We start from the raw sequence: 24,619 nt of genomic DNA, 5'->3' as shown, positions 1-24,619 counted from the left end.
GACTATGGACAATTTACCCAACCTTTCTGTTCCTCTTTTGCTTCATCTGTAACATGAGGATAATCATATTATCTACCTCACTGAGTTGTGAGCATTAAATGGGATAATACAGATACAGTATTCAGTGCTCAACAAATATTAAATATTATAATAATTATTTTATAGTGGTTGGAAATGTGGCTATTTTAATTCTCTGTGTACGTGTTTAATTCTTTACATGGTCAACTGGTTTTGTTCATCATTGTTTCTCCTCTGCCTGTCTGTTCTAGGTACGACACTTACAAATTTGTTGGGTGCATGAATGAATGCGTACAGGTAAACATTTATAATACAATGAGAGGTGCTATAATACAGCTTGAGTACAAGACACTTTGCAGGACATGGAGAAGGATATGATTAACTTTGAGCAGTTCCGAAACAGTTCACTGAGCGAGGCTGTTCCCTTCTAGAATTTTCACAGTGCAGTGGGCTGTCAGAGCAAACTGCACTGGGGAATTAAGTAAAGGGATGCTAGATAGCCACCAGGTGGCCATATTGCAGAAGGATTCAAGTAGCGGAGGAAAGGAGCAGCCCTCTTCCAGCCAGGAGTCCATGTTTATGTCCACGTCAGATTTTTTCTCCTGTCCACGAAAGTTCAAGCTGTGATTTCTTTCCCTTTGTTCTGATGGTCTTGGAGCACTGCCGTTCCTGCCCAAGGCTGTTTTGGAGCTGCCTAGTGCTCCAGCCATTCTGTCATTACCAGACAGAGGACAGAAATGATGCTGTTTCCAGTTCTTCAGTTGTTGGGCTTCTAATTCTTACATCACTGACCTGCCGTTTCCTCTGCTATGCCTCCCATGATGGAGTTAAAGGGGTGAGGGGAGAAGCAAAACTGACATCTTTTGAGACTTCTGGCACTATATCAGACATATATACATATATAATATGTATGCATATTATATACATATATAATGTGTGTGTTATATGTAACATAAATACATAATTATGTATTTTGATATGTGAGTTGTGAGCCATTTTATATAGTGGGAAGCTGAGGCTCAGAGAAGGGCATCTTTTCAGTATTCAAATAAAATTCTCTAGTTAAAGTTGGTATCAGATATTGGAGATACAAAGATTAGGAAGATGTGGTTCCTACCCCTAAGTCTTGTGTTCCTGTAATACTCTGTGGGTGTGTCTATCACAGGACTTATTACATCATGTTATTAGTGGTTATTTATATGTCTGTCTTCTCAGACAGATGGTAAATTCCTTAAAAGGCAGCAGCCATTTCAAGCATTCCTCATACTTAGCATAGGCTCCAGTACATAGTAGATATTTAACTACTGTGAGGCACAGAATAATTGTGTCTGATGGAGCAGTGGGAACTAGTGAAGAGTTTCAAGCAGGGAAGTGACATGATGAGTTTTTCGCTGAAGGTGGGTAACAGGTTGCCCATTGGATTGGAGCAGTGAGTGGAGGCAGGCAGGGAGGTGACTGTGGCAGAGTCTGTGCTAGAGGGGATTTAGGCCAGAATGAGGGTAATGGCAGTGAGTATGGAGAGAAGACAGGTTGGAGAGTTATTGAGGACATGAATTAGGATTTGGTCGTTTCTTAGATGTGGAGATCGAAGAATTCCAGGCTTGGGTGATGGTGATGCCAGCAACAGGTTCAGAGTAAAGAGGGGAAGTGGGTTTGGGGTGGGAAACATGAGATCGGTTTTGGACATGCTGAGGTTGAGGTGTCTATTCAGGGGGTGTGATATATCAGGATGTGTGAAACCAAAACTCAGGAAAGAGGTTAGGAGTGAAAATCTGGGGATCATGAAGCTGTCGGTGGAGCTTAGAAGCTTGCCAGGGGATGCCATCACTCAGGGGCAGGACATGCAGTGAAACAGGAAGTGGGCTAAGGATGGAACCTGGGAACCTTGACACAGATGGGCTGAAGAATGAGAAACCCATGAGAAAGATGGAAAAAGAATAGCCAGGGAGATTGGAAGCAAACCAGGAGGGTGTGGTGCCACAGCAGCCAACAGAGGAAAGAGTTCAGGAGGGAGGGAACACGGGAGTGGTTAGTACTTTAGAGGCAGGTAGGAAGTTGAAGGTAGAGAATAATTCAGTGTGGCTGGGCTTTGGGGCATCATGGAGGAGTGGCAGGAGATGAGCCCAGAAAGTCCATTCGGGCCCTTATGCAAGGAACCTTGGTCACCAGGCTAAGGAGTTAAGGCTTTATTTTGTAGGAAAGGAAGAATCATTGAAGGGTTTCCAATAGGAGTAACATGGTCAGATCAAGGTGTTTCAGAAAGGTCAGGCTGAGGCAATGTGGAGGACGCTGTGGAGGAGGCAGTGACTCATTGAAGTGATGTAAAGTGGCTTTTGGGCTGTGAAAGAAGGCACAGTCTTCCAAGATCTTTAGTAGGTAAAATTGAGACGCCTTGAAAATGGTAGTTAACACTCATTGAGCACTGTTCTAAGTGCTTACGTGAATGATCTTAATTCTCACAACCCACCTGTGAGGTACATTAACATCATTTTATGCCTAAGGAAACACGAACAGAGAGATAAAGTAATATGCTGAACAGAACTAGTAAGTGGCAGAGCCTAGATTCAAACTCAGGTGGTTTGGCTCTAACCCACACTCTTAACTTCAGTGTTGTTTTGCCTTGATTAGATGTGGGGAGTGAGGGGGTTGTCAGTTAGCATCAGGTTCAGCTGTGAGTTACTAGCCATCCAAAATAACTTATGGACTTTCTGTCCCATCGTCTCCACCGTGTGACACTTGTCCTCTGGTCATTGCATTTATGTTTCAAGCAGTAAAATACTGGGTAGGGGGAAGGGGAGAACAGATGTTGGGGAACAACAGAAGTCTCTGCTGTAAGAGAAATCCTAGGACACTGACATTTGCATGGAGGATGATATTGCCACACATTGAAGTGGCGACCACAGGAAACCTGTTAGACCTTTATCATTTGACAGTTTCTTTTCCCAGAATCCTTGCTTTGCCTTGGAAATGAACCCCTCTGTGACTCTGGTGTGCTGCTCCTCTCCTGTCTAGCCATTCAGTGCTCATGAGAGCTTCCAATCATAGTACCTGTCTCCCTGGCCACAGTTGTTGATTCGATTGGTTGAGGTGTGGCATGTGGTCTAGGTCAGGACAATCAGAATGTTTTTCTTCAATTTTTAAAAATTTAATTGAGGGAAAATATTGCCTCTTGGTTTTGTGGCACAGCTAGGAGATGTGTGGCCAGAAGCTGCTGGTGGTCCTTTTTACAGCCACGGGGAGGAAACTTGTTTCGGAGAATGAAGCGAACTTACAGGAGGAGCAATTGAAAGATTCCTGTTCATGTTCGAGTCTCTGATTGTACTTGTCCTTGAGGCTCATCTACTTATGATTATGTGAAACTTCCGGTAAATTGACTCTGTGGCCCAAATGGTGTTTCTATTACTTGGAATCAGTAAAGTCCTAATTAAATCTGTGTTCAAATAGGTAGTTCTGGAATCACTGTAGATGTGTTTAGGGTTTCTGTGTGTGTTGGGGGTCATAGTAAATAGTAACCATAAGCAGGGAGGCAATTTTTGAGACTGTTTTAATGGTCTACATGAAAAACAATAAGAATCTGAACTAAGACAGTGTTGGTGGGTGCTGTAGGTCCTGGCCAGGCTTGCCACTCCCAGTCTCTTCTACCTTCTAGACTGTGAACCAGCCACCCACCTCTATAGGGTGCTCATCTTTACATGGTTGCAGTACAGCTGGTAACTATTCTTTATGAGCATATTTTCCTCTGTGTCCTTGGGAATCATTATAATAGCTGGTTAAAAATTCCTGTCTGCTAATTCTAACATGTCAGTCATCTCAGGGTCAGTCTTCATTGATTGCCTTTTTTCTTTGGTATAGGTTACATTTTTCTGTTTACCATAGGAAACGTGTTCAATCATTTTGACTTTTCTCAAAACAATGTTCAGTCATTTTGACTTGTCTCCTGGCTATTGCAGAGAACATGTTCTAGAGAATCTGGATTCCATTATATCCCTCTGAAAAGTATTGACATTTTTGTTTCAGCAGCATTTAACTTGACTAAACTCAAATTCCATGCTCTGTCTCCCTCATGGCAGGCAGCAACTGAAGTCTCTAGTCAGTTCTTTTAGCCTTATACAGACTGTTTGGAGACTGTCCCATGAATGCATAATTCAGAGGTCAGCCAGTGATTTGGTAGAGTTTATACACAGAATTCAGGGCTCTGCCTATCTGGCTCTCTCCATTCCAAGATTTTATCCCCACAGTTTTCAGCTGCTGTGGAAACTCTGAACTCTGTCCTCTTGTCTTCAGGTCAGTAAGGTTCACCCATCAGGGAATTGATTGGGGCCTACCCTGTGGTTCAAAGTCTTAAAAATGGGAATCTCATCTAGTTCTGATCTCTTCTTTTAAATGTAGATTCTCCTCCAGTTTCTGCCTGCCTTGGGTTGCTTGTCAATACTTGCGGGTAATTAAAAAAAAATTTTGTCCAGGGTGTATAGTTGTTACATCTGAAGGAGGATGGATTTGATAGGAGCTATTTGGTCATTTACTAGAAGCCAGAATCTGTCTGGTCACTGTGATGTAACCTGTGGTGTGTGTAGCCACGATGTGCTGGCAATGTATTAAGAAATTATACACACAATCTGGATGTGAAATCCAGATGATGAGGCTTGATAAAGGCAGTTTTTATAATCACACTAAATGCAATTGATGTTTCAGGACGGCATGTTCAGGGGTATAAGGAGCTTGATTAGCGAGTAAGCCCCCAGTTGGGGCTTCCCAGGAACTGAAGTAACCTCACCCTAGAGGTTACCGAAAGGCAACATGCCATTGCTACCAACTTGAGTGCCTCTCCCCATGTGGAGTTTAACTCATTAAATATCTCCTATCCTGATATCTCTGTATCACCTCTGCTTTACAAAAAAAGTGTTTGAGTGTATTATAGTAAATGTTAATTTCAATATGGTTTACAGATCAGAATGATGAACTGAGACCCCCATCTAGTCCTCTGCCAGAGACCTAGTATTTAGGATGGAGAGGAATAGATAAATTGACAAGCTTTTTAGCAAGTCGAATGGTCGGGGATCAGTGACAGATTTTATTCAGTATAACAGGAGAGATGGTAGAGTTAAGGATGACATCCAAGTTTCAGCCTTGTGCATCTAGGCGGGTGGTAAATACAGGAGAGAAAACACAAGGAAGAGACCACGTGTAAGGAAGACGAATTAAGCTTTGACTGTTTGAAGTACCTGCTGGACATCTAGGTGAGTACATGAGATTCTGGATCACTGGAGAGAAGTCTGGGATGGCGATATATATTGAGGAATCACCAGTAGATAAGTGATAGACGAGGCTATAGGTATAGTTGATATAACTAGGTAGCATATACAGAGTGAGAAGAGAACTGATAGCAAAACCCAGTAGATAAGGGGAGAGCCTAAGAAATAAGTCACTTTAGGAGACTGAAGAAAAGACAAGGAAAGGTGATATACAGAAGCTAGGGGAGGAGAATTTCAAGAAGGAATTTAGTGGTCAATAGGGTCCAATTCCAAAAACAAAAACAAAAAACAAGCAAAGCAAGTACTGACAGGCATCTATTGGATTTAACAACTAAGAGGTCTGTCTTTACCTCAAAGATTACAATTTCAGTGGAGTGATGAGGAATGCAGTGGTTTGAGGAGAACATGGGGGCGGTAGTCTGTAACATGTGGCTCCTATCAACCAAGCCTCCAAGTAACTGTACCTCTGTGTAGTCCCCCTACTGTTGAATCTGGTGGGCCCTGTACAAAAGTTTAACTGAAAGAATGCAGGGAATTAATGCTGCTTGACTTCCAAGGATAGGTTGTAAGAATCCTGTAACTTTTGCCTTGGTCTTTTGGATCCCTCAGGAACCATGTAAGAAGTCTGACTGCCCTGCTGGAGAAACCAAATGGAGAGGTCAAGAGACAACATGGAGAGAGAACGCACAGCCCAGCTGAGCCCAGCTTTCCAGTTATCCCCACCAATGCGCCACACATATGAAGGAAGTCATTTTGGTCCCTCCAAAACAACCTAGCCAGCCAGCTGGATACCACTGAGTGACCTCAGTAGATGCCACGTGGGACAGGAGAATCCTCTAGTGAGCTTTGCCCACATTCCTTACCCACACAGTCATGAGTATAATTAAATGATTATTGTTTTAAGCCCCAAGTTTTGGGGTGGTTTATTACACAGCAGTATATAACTGGAACATTGGGCACTGAAGTAGTGGAAACCATACATGCACGTTATATTTCCGTTAAACTTGGAAAGGGAAAGATCTGATGGAGTGGGAGGATCACATAAGATCAAGGGAGAATTTTTATGAAGATGACAGAGACTTGGGAGTGTGCATATGCTGATGGGGAAGAGTTAGGAGAAAGAGAATGTTGAAGATAGGGGAGAGAGGAGATGGCTGATGCATGAGGTTTATGAGAAGGTAAGGGAAGGGATGAGATGCAAAATTCTGCTGGACAGACTGATCTTGCGTACAAGGATAGTGGGATGCTTCGCCTTGTAAAACAGGAAGTGTCTGCCCACCTCCTGTTCTTTAAAAATGTCAAGCATATCCATGTACTAGAGTCGAGAGAATATATGAAGGTTAGTTGGACAGTACTGGATCTCCTAAGAATTGTTTGACTGAAGCCCTTTCTCTGGATTGCTGACTCAGCCCAGGCTGGAGTTAAGTGACTGGAATCCATACCCTCGGACCAGAATCCAAGTTACCGTCTGCTAAAGCCATACATGCACATTAAAACCACACTTCCACAGAGTCAGCTGGTCTGGGCTCAGTGGGCTCTCAAAATAATACAGGGTTCCATTACCTCTGACCCAGAGGTTCTCTCCAAGAGAAAGAGCTGTTGATGTTACAATTCTGCCTGTCACTGTCCCTGTTATAGCAGGGAGTGCATACTGGATTAGTACTCCCCAGAAGGATGTATGGTCAGTTGGGTTGGTGGTGGATGGCAGTTTGTACCAAAACGTCACTTGAACTTCACCTTTGACAGCTGCAGACTTCCACGTGCTGATAAGGAATTAAAGAAAGTGGAAATGCAATGCAGTCCAAGATAAACCACTTTACAAAACTTTATCTTATGGAAAATCACAAACATATACAAAGTTAGACTAGTAAAATGAATCCCCATACACTTATCATCCAGCTTCAACAATTACAATGTCTGCTCATCATTTGAATGGCACACACACACACACACACACACACACACATACATTTGTGTGGATATATATGTGTTTGTAGTTTTATATATATAAATAAAACTACATATATAGTTATATATATAGTTGATTCTTTTATATATAAATGTAGTTATATATATACATATATAAAAAGTTGATTATTATTATTCACAGATTTCATATTTGCAAGTTCACTTACTTCAGACTTATCTATAACCCCAAATCAATACTTGCAGTGCTTTCAATAGTCATTCATAGACCTGCACTGAGTGGCAAAACAATTTAGTTGTCAGGCACTCAGTGTTCCCAGCTGAGGTTAGAAAAGGCAATGTTCTTGTTTCTGCTCTCATACTGTAAGCAAGTGTTCTTTTCGTAGTCGATCTAGTGCCATATTTTTGTGGCTTTTTTGGTGATTTTGCTGTTTAAAATGTCCCCCAATCATAGTGCTGAAGTACTGTCTAGTGTTTCTAAGAGCCAGAAGGCAGTGATGTGCCCTATAGAGGAAAATACATGTGTTAGATAGGCTTCCATCAGGCATGAGTTATAACGCTGTCTGCTGTGAGTTCAATGTTAATAAATCAGCAACACAGTACATCCAGAAAAAGGAATAGGAAAGGCTTGCCAGTCTATATGTGAAGACGCTCTGTATGGTGCTAAAATAACATCTTTAGTGTGTGATGAAGGTATGGAATAAATGGAAAAGCAGCAAAATTTGTGGATTCATAACTACTGATTAGAAAAAGCATAGTGGACAGCATGGTTGTGAGGCTTTTGAAAACCAAAGAAATTTATGGTTATGTTAACCCAGGATCAGGAAAATGTTAAACCCTTCTTGGCTAATGTTTTACTATAAAATACTGCATATAATTTATTATTTTAAGAAATATATATTAAAGAAGGTGTCTTTAGACAGAAGCATACATAAAACAAGGTTGTGTATTGATCATTTTAAGGAATGCAACCAGAGGCTCCCAGGAACCTAAACCTGTATTTCCACTAGGAGCAGTGGCTTGGTATTTGGTAATTCATTGCTTGAGGTGACTTTATAGAATATAACTACCACAAATAATGAATCAACTATACATACATGGGGGTGTGTGTGTGTGTGTGTGTACGTGTGTGTGTCTGTGTCTGTTTATGTGTGTGTGTGTTTTGGAGTACTTTAGTGCAAATTGCTGACATCTTAACATTTTATCTGAAAATGTTTCATTATGTCTCTCTAACATATTGGTTCTTAAAGTGTAGTGTGAGGAGTCCTGGAGACACCTGAGACAGACCCTTTCAGGTGACTGGGAAATCCTTTTTCCAACTACATATCTCCATGAGGTTGGATTTGTCTTCATATACTTTATCCAAAACAGCATGTTACAACATTAAATGCAGAAGCAAATATGGGAATCTAGCTGTCTTGTACTGAGGCAGACATTTAAGAGATTTTCAGAAACGTAAAACATTCCTAAATTCTTTGTTTTGAAAATGCAATTATTTTAATAAAATTTTATTTACGATAATCAGTGGATTTATTATTTTAAATACATTAATACATATTTTAAAATTTTTCAGTTTTGATTTCTAATATAATAAATATTGATAGATCTGTAACCTACATTAGCAAAAGCTCTTTAGGATCTAAAAGTACTAATATTTTCACCATCTGTATATAATTTTTATTTGTAAATATATTATTAAAATAACTGTCACTTTAGAAAACATAATAATGCTTTTTACAAAGAAGCACTGATAAACTTCTTTTTAGCACTGTTTGTAAAACTTGTCAAAAGGAGGAGGAATTTTTAAACTACCCCAGCTGTGCACGGAAGACAGCTAACACGGGAAAAACAAGTCTAGCAAAGAAATTCGCCAAGGCTACTTTCTGCCACCCTGGAATCCCACACTAGTTTTTTGTTTGTTTGTTTTTTGGTTTTTTTTTGAGACAGAGTCTAGCTCTATCACCCAGGCTGGAGTGCAGTGGCGTGATCTCAGCTCACTGCAATCTCCACCTCACCAGTTCAAGCCATTCTTGAGCCTCAGCCTCCTGAGTAGCTGGGATTACAGGCATGTGCCACCATGCCAAGCTAATTTTTGTATTTTTAGTAGAGACTCGGTTTCACCATATTGGCCAGGCTGGTCTCGAACTCCTGACCTCAAGTTATCTGCCCATCTTGGCCTCCTAAAGTGCTGGGATTACAGGCGTGAGCCACCACACCCAGCCCCACGCTAGTTATTTTTAAAAATTATTTTAAAGTAATTATAGACTCACAAGGAAGTTGCAAAAGCACATAGAGTCCCATGTACCTGAAACCACACTTCCTCTAATGGTGGCACCTTACGTTATTATAGTACAATATCAAATCCAGGAAATTATTACAAGATTGTTAACTAGAATATAGACCTAATTTTCACCATTTTACATGCATTTGTATGTGTGTGTGTTTTTCTATGTGGTCTTATCCCATGTAGAGATTTGTTTAACAACCACCACAGTCATGATATAAAACTGTTCAATAGGACCTCCCTTGTGTTTCCCCTTCATAATCATACCCACCCTGCCCCATCCTTGCTCCCTGGCAATGATTAATCTGTTCTGTATCTCTAAAATTTTCTAATTTCGAGAATGTTACATAAATAGAGTCCTATACTATGTAGTCTTTTGGGATTGACGTTCTTCACCAAATGTAATCCTTTTGAGTCATATCTGGGTTGTTGTGTGTATCAGTAGTTTGTTCCAGCTGAGTAGTATTCCCTTGGGTGGATAGACCAGAATTTCTTTATCCAATTACTAGTTGAAGGACATTTGGGTTGTTTCCTCGTTTTGCAATTACAGATAAAGTTGCTGTGAACATCAGCATGCAGGTTTTTGTGTGACTATAAGTTTTCATTTCTCTGGGATAAATGCCCAGGAGTGCACTTGCAGGGTCATATGATAAGTGCATGTTTAGTCTCATAGGAAATTGCCAGAATGATTTCCAGAGCCTTACCATTTTATATTCCTAACATCATTGTATGAGAGATCCATTTTTTCTACATCCTTGTGAACATTTGGTATTACTGTTTTTTATTTTAGCCATTCTTATAGGTGTACAATGATAGCTTAGCTTATTGTGGTTTTAATTTGCATTTCCTTAGTGACTAATGATGTTGAACATGTTTTTCATGTTCTTTGCCATCTGCGTATTCTTTTTGGTGAAATTCTGTTCATGTTCATGCTCATTTTCTAATGGAATCTATTTTTTACTTTTTTTTTTGGAGACAGGGTCTCACTCTGTCACCCAGATTGGAGTGCAGTGGCACAATCATGTCTCACTGAAGCTTTGATGTGGACTCAAGTAATCCTCCTGCCACAGCCTCCTGAGTACCCAGGACCACAGATGTGCACCACCATACCTGACTAATGTTTTAATTTTTTTTAGAGATGGGGTCTCACTATGTTGCCCAGGCTTGTCTCAAACCCCTGGCCTCAAGTGATGCTCTCACCTCAGCCTCCCAAAGTGCTGGGAATACAGGTGTGAGCCACTGTGCCAAGCCTTCTAATGGAATATTTATGTCTTTTTTACTGTTGAATTTTGAGAGTTTCTTTTCCTTTTCTATCTCCTCCTAACAAGTGCTTTTGCCCAGACTGGAGTGCAGTGATGTGATCGTAGCTCACTGCAGCCTCGAACTCCTGGGCTAAAACGATCCTCCCACCTCAGCCTCCCAAGTAGCTAAGACTGCAGGCATGTGCCACCACACCTGGCTAATTTTTAATTTTTTTGTGTGGAGACTGGGTCTTGTAATGTTACCCAGGCTGGTCTCAAACTCCTGGCCTCAAGTGATCCTCTCGCCTCAACCTCTCAAAGTGCTGGGATTACAGGCATGAGCCACCATGCTGGGCCAGCTTGTGTGTATCTATGAAAAATCCCTCTGGGATTTTGATAGTAATTATGTTAAATCTATAGATAACTGTGGGGAAAATTGACATCTTTATTATATTGAGTTTTGCAATCACTGAGCACTGCGTGTATCTCCATGTTTTCAGATCTTTGCTAGCTTTCTTTCATCAAGTTTTACGGAAAGGGATGGATGTACTTACGAACTCTCAGTGGCTTCATCCTGGCAGAGAACAGGAATGCTGCTTGCTCTGTGAACTCTGCAGCCTCGGTGTCCTCATTTGTGGTGACAGCTCCCTCTTAAGGTCATTGTAAAGATTTAAGGAGATGCTGAATGCCCAAGTCCTGCCTCCAGCATATGTGCTTTTCTCCTTAACTTCCCACTCATTACCTTTTGGGCCTTGAGTTTTCATCTGTGAACCCACATAGGATAATAGTGGGACTGACTTCCAAGGGGTTGTTGTGAGGAATGGGTATGAGAATTCAAGTAAAGCACCAAAGAGACTGCCAGACACAGTAGGGGTACCATAAGCAGTAGCTGTTATTACGATATGATTGTAGTGAGGTGAAACTATAATTTCTTCCTTTCACTGAGAGAAAACTCTCAAGCAGCTGGTCCAAAGAGCATAAACAGCACAAGGCAAGTAGCAGGATGTTGCTGAAGGTTTGGGACAGTGGAGAGGGTTTATTTTAGCACAGCAGACAATATGAAAGAGAGTATCAGAACCACGTACCTGCTATGACCCAACTTTTATAGAAAAAGAACAAGAATAGATATGTTTGTGTTTGTGTAAAAGCAGAAGAACACACCCCAGACCAGACTGTGGGAAGCTGGGGAACTTTCACTTCTACTTATTCCCCTTTCTGTGTTTGAAAGTTGTTTTTTGGGCCAGGCGTGGTGGCTCACACCTGTAATCCCAGCACTTTGGGAGGCTGAGGCGGGCAGATAACTTGAGGTCAGGAGTTTGAGACCAGCCTGGCCAACATGGCGAAACCCCATGTTTCTACTAAAAATACAAAAATTATCTGGGCATGGTGGTGTGTGCCTGTAATCCCAGCTACTAGGGAGGCTGAGGCAAGAGAATCGCTTGAAACCAGGAGATGGGGGTTGCAGTGAGCCAAGATCACGCCATTGCACTCCAGCCTGGGCGACAGTGAGACTTTGTCTTAAAAAAAAAAAAAAAAGAAAGAAAAAGAAAAAAGTTATTTCTTTTTAGTTGAGCGTGTGCTACACTAAACAATGTTACAATACATTTTTAAATTGAATGTATTTTTTTTTTTGAGACAGGGTCTTGCTTTGTCGCCCAGGCTGGAGTGTAGTGGCATGATCATAGCTCACTGCAGCCTCAACTTCCTGGGCTCAAGTGATCCTCCTGCCTCAGCTCCCCGAGCAGCTAGGACTACAGGCATGTGCCACTACGCCTGGCTAATTTTTTCATTTTTATTTTTTGTAGAGATGGGGTCTTGCTGTGTTGCCCAGGTTGGTCTTGAACTCTTGGCCTCAAGCAATCCTCCTCCAGAGCCTCGCAAAGTGTTGGGATTACAGGCATGAGCCACTGTGCCTGGCCAGAAATTGTTTTGAAAGGCTAACCAGTAAAACATTAACCAATTTACAAGAGAAAAACAGCCCCATCAAAAAGTGGGCAAAAGATACGAACAGACACTTCTCAAAAGAAGACATTTATGCGGCCAAAAAACATATGAAAAAAAGCTCATCATCACTGGTCATTAGAGAAATACAAATCAAAACCACAATGAGATACCATCTCATGCCAGTTAGAATGGCAATCATTAAAAAGTCAGGAAACAACATACGCTGGCGAGGCTGTGGAGAAATAGGAACGCTTTTACACTGTTGGTGGGAGTGTAAATTAGTGCAACCACTGTGGAAGACAGTGTGGCGATTCCTCAAGGATCTAGAATCAGAAATACCATTTGACCTAGCAATCCCATTACTGTGTATATACCCAAAGGATTATACATCATTCTGCTATAAAGACACATGCACGTGTATGTTTATTGCAGCACTATTCACAATAGCAAAGACTTGGAACCGACCCAAATGCTCATCAATGATAGACTGGATAAAGAAAATGTGGCACATATACACCATGGAATACTATAAAGTTATAAAAAAAGATGAGTTCATGTCCTTTGCAGGGACATGGATGAAGCTGGAAACCATTGTTATCAGCAGACTAACACAGGAACAGAAAACCAAACACCACATATTCTCACTTATAAGTGGGAATTGAACAATGAGAACACATGGACACAGGGAGGGGAACATCACACAACGGGGCCTGTTGGGGGGTAGGGGACTAGAGGAGGAATAGCATTAGCAGAAATACCTAATGTAGATGACAGGTCGATGGATGCAGCAAACCACCATGGCACGTGTATACCTATGTAACCTGCACGTTCTGCACATGTATCCCAGAACTTAAAGTATAATTTTAAAAAAAGGGAAAAAAAGTAAAAAAAAAAATCAACAAATCAGCAAACTACACAGAAGAACATTAGAACAATTTCTCTCAAATTTCTCTTCCATTGAGCTTCCTGCCTGACCCTAGAGCTCCCTCACCTCTTTGGCTTACCAGCTCCCATCCTTCAAAGTTTCTGAGTTATTCTGTGGGGAATTTGAGCTACTGTCTTCCTTTAGGTCCAGGCCATCTCAGCTAGGTCCAGAGAGCCTCACTCACCTCCCCAACTAAGCAAGCATCCCTGGAGGTATGTTCTTCATGCAAGGGCAGTTCCTGAGAGAATTTATTTGGTTAGCTCATAAAGGGATTATATTGTTTTCCCCTGCACATGAGAGAGAGTAGCTGAAGTCTACTGACTTTAATGAAATTCTCTGTGAAGAGTCTGGGAGGGACGGTTTAGGTAATCCATCTACAAGGGTGCTCAGAGAGTTTGGAGCGAAGCGATTGGTGTCGTTATGATGGCATTCTATGGCACAGTAGTTACAGTGCACCAGCCACTCTTTTAAAGACTTCTCAAGTGTTCATTCATTTAATTCTTACCACAACCCTGTGAGGGACTTCCTGTTATTGTCTCCGTTTTACTGGTGAGGAAGCTGAAGCAGAGAAGTTAACTACTTTGCCCAAGTTCCTTTCCTCCTTTGAGGATAAGGAGCCAAAGGTCCAGGAATGCCCAAATCACATCCCTCTTCTTGTCCAACCACCCAACCCCTCCACAGGCAACCTGATCAGCCACCTTTATACAAAGTACAGTATTCAGATTGGAATAAAAATATATCTCCTTGACTCCCTGCTCTGAGAGGTATTTCTTCTCAGACTCCCAAAAGCTGGATTGAGGAACATGGCTTAGTTGGTACAGTATAGCCAAATGTCCTGCTTGTTGAAACTGAATTTGTAATTATCTTCTTTTTCCTCAAGAAGTCATTGAGGGCTGTTGTATCCCTATAAAAGGAGAATTTAGAGTAGCCAAATAAAAGGGGGCTGAAGTAGTCTCATTACAGAAAAAGAGAGTGTGAGCAGCCTTTTAGTAGTTGATTGCCTCAAGATGTGGTATTCAGCCAGGGTGAAGGGAAAGTAGTTGGGGCTGTGGATCTGGAGGTTTACAGAAGCCTTTACCCATCCTGAGACTCAGTTCTGCTGTTGGTCTTCAGAGAAGTGTCTGCACCTGCTGAGAAGAAATCACACCACTGCACTCTAGCCTGGGCAACAGAGTGAGACTCTGTCTCAAAAAAAAAAACAAAAAAAAAACAAAAAAAAAGAAATCAGACATCTAAATTTGTACAAAAAACTAATAAACCTGTGGAAAAATGGACTCAGAATAAAGACATGTACAAATAAAAAATATTTGGAATGCGTACTAAATGCCACTGAATTGTACACTTTAAAATGGTCAAAATGGTGAATTTTTTGTAACTTTTACCCCAATGAAAATTTTGGAACAAAAAGGGGAGATAGAACTATGGGTAGAATACAGAAGAATCAGGCCAGGGATGGTGGTTCACACCTGTGATCCCAGCACTTTGGGAGACTAAGGCGGGAGGATCACTTGAGGCCAGGAATTTGAGACCAGCCTGGGCAACAGAGTGCGATTGCCATCTCTACCAAATATCTATGTTCATATATATATGAATCATACCATTTGATGTGATGTCTAGTAATTGCTTTAAAATACTTCATCAAAATGTGGGGGATGAGACAAATTATGCAACATATTGATAATTCTTGAAGCTGAATGATGGGTACATGGGGATTCATCATTCATTTTCTATAATTTCATGTGGGTTTGGAAAGTTCCATTGAAAATGTTAAAAGCAACCCGCTCCTCCTGCCAAATCATTTGAAAACTTAATTTGGGGAGTTTCTTAGAGCTGAATTGACCTTTAAATATTATTAAGTATCAAAGTCTCTAGTAGCTCAGAGTTAAAGGGTATTCCCAGCAAGTTTAAGAGATGAGGAAGGGCCCTGAATGTGAGCCAGAGCTACTAAAGTAGGATGTGCCACAGGCCACCTCTCTTTCTGCTCTGGTTCCTGTGAAACATAGTGCTTGTTCCAGTAATGTCACCTCTAGGAATGTATCCTCAGGAAATAATCGTTCACATGTGCAAACCTGTATGTGAATAAGGATGCTTTTCTCAGTGGGTTTATAACAGCGAAACAAGGAAACAAGGTAATGAATGGCTCTAAAGAGGCTGGTTTAATAAATCATGGATACAAGTAAATAATTGGATTTAATGCAGTTATGAAAAATAATCTAAACACCTTGGACCTCAGTTGCCTGGTTTTTAAATGAAGAAAGACAAAGAAGAATTGTATTCCTCAACTAGTTTTAGGAGGCCAGCAAACCTTTGATACCAAAATCTCACAAAGACATTATACAGAAAGGAAAATTACAGGTGAATCTCTCTTACAGACATAGATCTAAAAATCCTAAACAAAATATTAGCAAATTGAATCCAGCAATGTGTAACAATTGTAATAAATCAGGACCAAATCTTGTTTATTTCAGGAATGCCTGGTTGGTTTATTATTAGAAACCCAAATAATGTAATTTAGCATTTTAACTAATAAATGAGAAAAAAGCATATATAATAGATACAGAAAAAGCATTTCATAAAATTCAGCATCCATTGATTATTTTAAAAACTTACGGTAAATTAGGAATGGAAGGAAACATTTTTAAACTGATAAGTGGTATTTACTAAAAACCTGCAGCAAGCATCCACTTAATGTTGAATTGCTCAAAGTGGTCCCTTGAGTTCAGGAATAGGACAAGAATGTCTCTTCTCACTAGTTGTACTCTAGGTCCCAGTCGATGCAGTAAGGTAAGAAAAAGAAATGTATATGGATTGGGAAAGAAGAAATAAAACTACCATCATTCACAGATGACATGCTTGTGTATGCAGAAAATTCTAAGGAAGCTACAGATTAAAATTATTAAGAGAGATTAGCAAAGTCAGTATACAATATCAACATCAAAAGACCAGTTATATTTCTATATACCATCAACAAGCCCTTAGAAAATGAAATTTAAACCAATATTTAATTTATAGTAGTATACACAATTACCTTGAACTAAATGTAATAATAGACATACAAAACCTCAAGCAAAAGTTATGAAGCTTTGTTGACAATGTCAAGTATTTGTGAGGATGTGGAGCAACAGGAACTCTCAAACACTGATGGTGGAAGTGGGAATTGGTACAACTTTGATATACAGTTTGGTGGTATCTAGTGAAGTTGAAAATATACACAATCTATAAGCCAGCAATTCCTCTCCTACATATATACCTTGTGTGTGCACATATGTACCAGGAGACATTAAAAACATGTTCTTAGCAACATTTTTCATAATTGTCCCAAACTGGAAACAGTCCAAATGTCCACCGACAGTAAAAGGATAATTTCTTGTAAAGTCATAGAATGGAAAGCTGTAACACAATACTGAGAATGATGAACCGATGCCGCATGCAACCAGGTTGAATCTCAGAAGCATAATTGTAAGGGCAATGAGCTGGATATAGAAGGATATATGCGTTATAGTTCTATTTATATAAAGCTCAAGAAACAATAGTGTTTGGGCATCTATATTTGAGTGGTAAAGCTATAAAGGAAAGTAAGAAAGCAACAGCTAAAACTGTCATGAGAGTGTTTTGTTTTGTTTTGGAGAGAGGAAAGAGGTTGTGATTGGGCAAGGACTTATGGGAATTTCTAGAGTTCTGATGTGTTCTGTTTCTTGATCTTTATGGTGATTTGCTTTATAATAATTTGTTAAGCTGTAAATTTATATTTTATGCACTTTCCTCTGCTCCCCCCGCCCCCCGCTTAAAGAGTGTTTTAGAATGTGGAAATTTTAAGATAAGATCTATCTCAGGGCTTGTTGTAAGAATGAAATGAAGTATAAAGCCATGTAGAGCTTGTAGAATATGCCTGGCACTTTGTAAGACCTTAATAAATGTTAACTATCTAAACACAATACAGATTTGCTGTTATTATTGCTTCTCTTATTTGTTGCCAACCCTGCCCCCTTTCCATGATATTTGTTGCCAATGTTTCTCAGCTTACTGTTGGTATTTTATTTCTGTTAATGCTGTCTTCTGAGTTATCAGTCTTTTCCTTTATACTTTCTTTCATTACTCTTAACCATAGAAAGTTCTCTCCAACCCAGAGGTTTAACATGTATTGTGTTGCAGCTTTAAAAAGGGTTGCTTTTGAACATTTGATTCTTTTTATTCATTTTATAACAACAAAATATACGATTAAAGAAGAATTAATAATTGCATAAAATCTACATTTACTGCTCAAATGTATCTGGGATTCATATTTAGTGTCATGGGAGAAAGGAAACTGACCTTTTTTCCAATCAGGTAATGAAGTTCCCCCCAGCACCATGAATTGAACAATTTATCTCTCCTCCACTCATTGTTGCAGCTGTCTCCTCTTGCATACATCAAATTCAAAACCATTTGCACCAAAAGCATAGACTGGAAACTTGATACCTGAACTGAATGTGATAATGCAACTCTGAAGGGGGAGGGGATGGTTGCCAGGCAGCAGGAAGGATAGCTGCCACAAGAGGATGTGAAAGAAAGGTGGCCTGTGTCACACAAGTATTCCTTAAAGGCTGCATCCTTGTGCATGGCGCACAAGCCACTTGCTGCTATGATATTTGGCTAATTATGTCTGTTGACCTTGTTTTCCTCATGTATCATCTTTATATAATAGTAACACCTACCTCATGGGGTGCTGTGCACATGATGGCTAACTCAAGTAAGGAACACAGACTTTGGAACACAGTCCAGTGTCTTATCCTTGACTGTACCACTAAATACTTACATGACCCTAAGTACGTTTCCTAACTTCCCAGCCTGTTTCATCATCTGAAATATGTGTCAATTAATAGTAATTAAATTAATAGCAAGTTAGAAATAGAAAGTAATGCTTATCTTAAGGGAGTTGCTATGAAAAGCTAATAATGCATTTTAAAGGCTTGGCACTGGGTGCCTGGCATGTAATAAGCTTGGAATAAATCGCACTTGCAGTGATTTTAATTTTTATTGCTATTGTGGAAGGATCAGGAAGGGAAAGAATATTCGGCAAAAGACACTGAGAAGTAGGCATCAAAAAGATCTGGGAGAGGGAAACCATGAGACGGATGTCATGGAAACAAGGGAAAATAGTATCAAGAAGGAGGGAGATATTGCAAAAGGAGGTCATTCAAAGGCTGGTTTCTCCTGACAAGACAAAAGAGCAATTTTCATCTCTTGGCGACTAATGAGAATGAAGGGAGAAAGGAAAGGAAAAAACAATAATTATAAATGAAGGGTATCGAACACAAAATTTTTTAAAAGCCTTCTTTCACTTAACCCTGTAATCACTCCAAGTCTTCTGTGTCTTCCAATTAGGGAAAATACATACTTCTTGAATAAAGGAAAGCCAATGTGACACAAAATGAAATAAAAAGTCTCACTTTTGCATCATTTTGGTGAAGTAAAAATTTAGACAGTTTCAGGTTTACACAACAGAGGACAGGATGGGGGGGGGAAGGAAAGGGGATGAATTACACAGCAGGGTTTCAAAGTAATGATCTTGAACCTCCAAGCTAACTCCAGTGAAAAGGAGGGTGGGGGTAGGTGTAGCATTTATTCCTCTTTTCACTCTACCTGGTTTCAGAAAGAAATTATGACAGCATATCTAGGTAAATCATTCAATAGCATTTATAGAGTGAATTTGAGAAAAGGTGAGCAGCAAGTGGAACTACATTCTAATCTTGGAGAGATGAGTGGGCAAATCCCCTCCAAGGATAGACTTTGGGAGAGGTAGGGAGGAATAGGGGGCTGTAAGAGCCAGGTAGTGTTGGGGGATCCTGTGGCTTTGGGGGCTTGATGAAGCTGCCTCCTGCGTGGGTGGTGGGGTCCTCTTTGCCTGTGGTGAGATGGAGGTGGCTGCCACGAGCCAGAGGTGCCCCAGAGGGATGCAAAAAGTGGGTCTCTTGGACCTTTACTCCTGCTCAGTTCTCAGCTAAAAGGTCAGAGGCAGAGGGGCCCTCCCAGTCTACTGGCCATGAGCATTAAGGAGGCTGAGGCTTAAGGCCATCATGGAATGCGGAGGAGGGGGAGGTGGTGATGGGCAGAGCACATGAAGCTGAGCCTCCATCTCCCTCCACCAAGAGGTGAGTGTGGCTCCAGGGAAGGGGAGTGGTGGTAAAGTGAGATTGTGAGAAAATGGATGGAGCAAGGGGGATAGGAATGAGATTGCGGGGATATGGATGAAGCAGGGGGGATCTGAATGAGATTGTGGGGATATGGATGGAGCAGGGGGGATATGAATGAGATTGTGGGAATATGGATGGGGCAGGGGGGATCTGAATGAGATTGTGGGGATATGGATGGAGCAGGGTGGATAGGAATGAGACTGAGGATACAGATGGAGCAGGAAGGATCTGAATGAGATTGTGGGGATGTGCATGGAGCAGGGGGGAACTGAATGGGATTGTGGGGTTATGGATGGAGCAGGGGGGTATGAATGAGACTGTGAGGATATAGACTGAGCAGAGGGGGTAGGAATGTAATTGTAGGTATATGGATGGAGCAGGGGTGATAGGAATGAGATTGTGGGGATATGGATGGAGCAGTGGGGATAGGAATGGGATTATGGGGATGTGGATGAAGCAAGGGAAAGGGCCCAGGGAAGAGCAGAGTTGGAGGTGATTCTGGAAGGAGAGCACTCCAAGGTGGATTCTGGGCCTGGCAGCCCTGGGAAGGCTGCATTGGGCTCCTTGCAGTGTGTAGCTTCTACTCCTCCCTGGGGGCCTCAGCCTAGACCCTTTTGTCCCCATCAGCCTGCTAGCCTAATTAGAGTCCCAACCTCCACTCCCCCTACAACATAGCCCAGGGTTCTGTGTGAAACCTGTGGGTCTGCAGTTTCTGCCAGGCCTCCTGTCCCTGTCACTGTAGATGGGAGCCCACCAGCCTGGCCATCATACCCCTCCCCCTCTCCCCTGTCCTCCTGTCCTCCACCTACATAGCTCTGTGCTCCTTTCCCTGAGGTGCCAGCTCTGGCTGCTGCATACCCTGTCTCATCAGCCCAGGGACCCCCTCTTTCCTCCCAGGCAAACTCCCTCAGGTCCTCAGGTCTGCATTCATTTCACTCCACTCCTTGCCTTAAATGAAATCATTCCCCCCTGCTCCTTGCCAGTTTTGACCTCTTCGTGAAGATAGGGACTACTGTACCTACCAGAAACTTGGGACCCTCAAGGATAGAGGTCACATGTCATCTTTTATCACCCTCTAATCTGAGGTCAAGAGATGGGGCAGGAGTAGTTGTTCCTTCCCAATACAAACAGGAATGGAGCCTCTGGAATACCCATTTTCAATTTTTGTCCCCCCCCCCGTTCCCCATCTGATGTCTCATGGTATGTTCAAGAAGAAAACATTGGAACATTATTAACTCATGGGTGCAGGGGTTGGCTCTATGACCTAGGAGACAGGTCAGTTGTGTTAAGGGGTTGTATGGGAGATATTCAGTCCATTTCAGCTTCCTTTCTCCTTTCCTATAAATGAGGTTGATAAAAACCCCTCCTCATGGTATGACCCCCCCTTATAGCTTCTATATTTAGTTTCATTTTTCTTTATCTTTCTAAAAGTAACATCACACAGAGACATGAAGTTAGATATTTATATATATTCATCGACATAGAAGTCCACGAGATACATTATTTGGTGAAAAATACACAGTATAGAACAGCACTTACATTTGGTCACTCTTATCTATACATATATCTATCTGGGTACACAGGTACAGGGAGATATCTGGAAGGACATTCACCAAAGGGCTGACAATGGTTACAAAAGGGTGCTGAGTTTCAGGTAATTTGTACTTTAGTTTTTGTATCTTCCTTTATTTTTGAAGGTTTAATGAAAAGATGCTCCTTTCATAAAAAGTATAAAGTCATCAAAGAAATAGACACATGGAGAATAGACCCTTAAGCCAGCAGAGAAGAGAGCAGGGACAGAGGTCACACCATTCCCCATCCACTGTGCTGGTATGCAAGACCTCTTCTCCTTCCCAAAGGAAAACTGCTTTGTGGATTAATTCATGCAGTTAGAAACCCACCCCCCTCTCCTGTTATTCCCATTACCAGACTCTGAATACAGTCAAGGACTCATTTAGGGCTGGACTAGATCCTTACTGTGGCTCAGAAGCATCACTGTGTTCTCCAGGGACCTCTTTTGACCTCTCCTCTGTATGTGTCAGCTCCTGCAGGGTGATGATCAGATTCTCAAAAACCTGGGCCTTGTTGCTCTCATTGTCACAGGTTTCTTTTGAGTGGCCCTCCTCCCCACAATATGAACAGCGGGTTGTGTATTTTCGCTTCCTGGCTCTACGAATATTCCCAGGACCATCATTCTTATACCCAGAACCACCACTGGTAGAAAGAGACTGAGCCCCAGAATTGTTGGGGGAATCAATAACCAGCACTTGATCCAGAGGTCTGGCTCTTCCTCTGAAGGGAGGGGCACCTGTAGGTGTCAGTGAAGGGTACAGAGACACCACCAGGATCACATCCTCATCAGAGTCATCAAGGGTATCATCTATTTCTATCACGTTGCAGTTACAGTCAGCACTGCTGATTGCTATTGGCTGGGCGCCCTGAAATGCCACAGGGCTGGCTGCCCTCTCCATTATTGGCTCAGACCTTTTCGGCCGCTTCCGTTTAATAAAAGCATCATCCCAATCCTCTTCCTCCCTTATCATCTTGATTAACTCCAGGAAATTGGGAAGCCGCTCCTGCTTATTTGCATACATCCTGAGAAGATGCTTAAGCCTGAAGCGCAGGTCCCTATTCAGCTCAGCGCCTAAAAGAAGCTGTTGCAAGCGAGTCTGGTTTGCATCTTTCTCAGCTAGGATGCCTGCCTGAATAGCATTCTGGAGCTGCACCTCTAAACGGATCACATAAAGGGAGGCTTTCTCCCCTTGTGCCTGCAGGGTGTTAAAAAATTTACCATGGGCAGTCACACTGCTTTCAGACTCCCCAAACACCAATTTCATTGCCCGCAAGAAATCTGCTACACTTAGGTTGGGGTTGGCCGCCTGAAGCAAACGCATGACCTCCCGGGCAGGGCCCCTAAGTGTTTTCATCAAGCGCTTGAGTTTTTCCTCCTCAGACATACTCCAATCTGGCAGGACCCCATTGACTTGGATCAGCCAGTTTTCAAAGGTTTCTTTCCCCTGGGCTGGCACCACTCTTCCTGAGAACAACTTCATGTTTCTCTCTGCCATTTTGACCACTAAAGGACAGAGACTCCTCCCCAGAGACCTCAACATGGAATGGGCCCAAGGCGGCAAAGGTGCATTCTGCTGCCTGCTGTTACCCACACGCGCAGTGATGCTAGCCATGACCGACGACGATAGGGTATCTGAATACAACAAGATGCTCGCGCTTTTTCGAAAAGCCTTATCTGCAGGATTCTCCAAAGCAACGTTCCTGGGCTGTGCCTGCCTTGTATTTCAGTAGGGATTCTAAGGAAAGTAAAAGTGGTTAATAAGATAGTGGGCTGTGGGGAAGCAGTCTGCAGTAGCATTCTCTATCTTCCTGAATAGCCTTGCAGTGCATTTTATATCTGCCCAGTGCCTTAACAGTACCCTGCAGGAGACTGGCAATTACAACATTCCAGAGCTAGCAGGTGTCCCTGGGCTAGTAGGTAGTTTTTCAGAGCCACATCCATCCCCTCCTGCCTGTACTCCAGGAGGGGCGACAACTGTTGCTTCTAATTCTAGATGACATAGTGTTGGGAGCTGATACTGGGCCCTCAAAACGGAACTCAATGGTTGTGTGTCACAGATTTATGGTAATAAGAAACCATTAACCTCATGGCCTCAGGTCTCAATCACACCCCCTTGTCAACGTTTCCCCCGTTATTTCTCAGATTCTTACATGAGCTCGGAAACTAGCGTTCGCCTTTATTTTACTTGCAGCCTCTGCAACAGGTGCCTGCCGTGAGAAAATTAGCCTCTGGGGTACGGCCGACTTTTGTCCACTGGGTGTCGCAGATCCCAGTCCTCAGGGCCTCAAGACTGTGCCGCGAAGGAGGGAAAGGAAGGATTGGAAGCAGCTTCATCTGAAAACTTGATACCTCCCCTCCACCGCCTCCACTGTCGCCAGGCGGAAAATTCCCTCTCCCATCTTCTGAACGCAAGCCAAAGTGCCTCCTGCCCTCCCGCTCATCCCCATTACATTTCCTCCGGGAGACCCTCGTCCTACCAGCTCTGCAATCCGCCGCACAGAATTCAAGTTCGGATTCGGCTTTGATGACCTGCCAGGGAGAAAGAGACTAGAAGTTGGATAACCTCCCACCCTCATATTCCTTCCCAGGAAGAGATGAGGAGATGCAAAAGGGGTTCAAGACAGCTTGCGATCGTCTCCTCCCGCCCCTTGCCACCTCCCCGAACACACCGCGCCCCCGACACCCAACAACACCCCCGACCTACGACAACACCCCCACCTACCTTAATCCAGGCAAATCCTAAATCCTATCCAGTCGGCAGCATCCAGATGAACCACAACTCCTTCCTCAGCGCAACCAGGCCAAGGGAGTGCTCCATCCCCTGCCTCGCAGTTACTGATTCTCCAAGCCGGGCGCCGCCCAGTCCTGGCGGGGCTTCCCCCACCCCTCTCAGCGCCGGGCAATCGCGCGCTCTTTCTTTACCTGTGCTCCACTGGTGGGCAGCATGTGCTCCCGCGTCCACAGCTCTGTTTCGCCTTCCAGTCCCCGTAGCTCTGCGGGGGAACGGGATCTCTGGCGCCTCCTCGGCCGCTAAGCAACCCGGGGCTGCCCGACCTAGCGAGTGCGCACGACCGCCCAGCGAGGGGTAGCCGAGTCGAGGCAGCACGGTTCCCAAGGCAGCCAAGGCTGCGCCCACCCTCCAGTTCGGCCCTCCGGGCAGCCGCGGTTGCTTTCAGTCTCTGGCGACTGAGACAAAAGAGCGTGACGGGCCGGGCGACGCGGCCAATCAGCGGGGCGAGGGGGCGGCCTCGCCGCACAGCCTCCGGCCCCGAAGCTACTGCTA

The 24,619-nt window shown here is 42.7% G+C and overlaps 1 protein-coding gene and 1 non-coding gene across 5 annotated transcripts in view; one reads left to right on the top strand and one right to left on the bottom strand.

The window, feature by feature from the left end:
- The window catches only part of LOC101144247 (uncharacterized), a 34,712-nt gene extending 19,898 nt beyond the window's left edge, over positions 1-14,814 (top strand). The window contains exon 2 of the transcript XR_002004291.3: positions 5,880-14,814. This is a non-coding gene — a transcript (uncharacterized protein). The remainder of the gene's footprint in view (positions 1-5,879) is intronic.
- A 6,398-nt stretch (positions 14,815-21,212) lies between these two features.
- ZCCHC18 (zinc finger CCHC-type containing 18) lies at positions 21,213-24,538 on the bottom strand. 4 transcript variants are annotated; one of them, XR_008675680.2, is made up of 5 exons: positions 24,259-24,525; positions 23,814-23,865; positions 23,487-23,626; positions 22,928-23,071; positions 21,213-21,808 (listed from the first exon to the last, which is right to left on the bottom strand). XR_008675680.2 is itself a non-coding variant. In XM_055376832.2 (4 exons), exon 4 carries the CDS (start codon positions 22,946-22,948, stop codon positions 21,737-21,739), a length of 1,212 nt encoding a protein of 403 aa, XP_055232807.1. In that variant the 5' UTR covers positions 22,949-23,071; positions 23,487-23,626; positions 23,814-23,865; positions 24,059-24,525; the 3' UTR covers positions 21,213-21,736. The 4 variants fall into 4 exon arrangements, 3 of the variants coding, with proteins under 3 accessions (XP_055232807.1, XP_018875220.1, XP_055232806.1); XM_055376832.2 differs by having other exon boundaries at positions 21,213-23,071; positions 24,059-24,525; XM_019019675.4 differs by having other exon boundaries at positions 21,213-23,071.
- Positions 24,539-24,619: the final 81 nt, after the last annotated feature.

This window comes from Gorilla gorilla, chromosome X (assembly GCF_029281585.2).
Source record: "Gorilla gorilla gorilla isolate KB3781 chromosome X, NHGRI_mGorGor1-v2.1_pri, whole genome shotgun sequence".
Lineage (NCBI taxonomy): Eukaryota > Metazoa > Chordata > Mammalia > Primates > Hominidae > Gorilla > Gorilla gorilla.
This window is presented reverse-complemented; position numbering and strand designations above follow the sequence as displayed.

Bases quoted from the DNA above. Each gene is read 5' to 3' on its own strand.
- ZCCHC18 (XM_055376831.2), bottom strand. From the start codon at position 22,948: ATGGCTAGCATCACTGCGCGTGTGGGTAACAGCAGGCAGCAGAATGCA.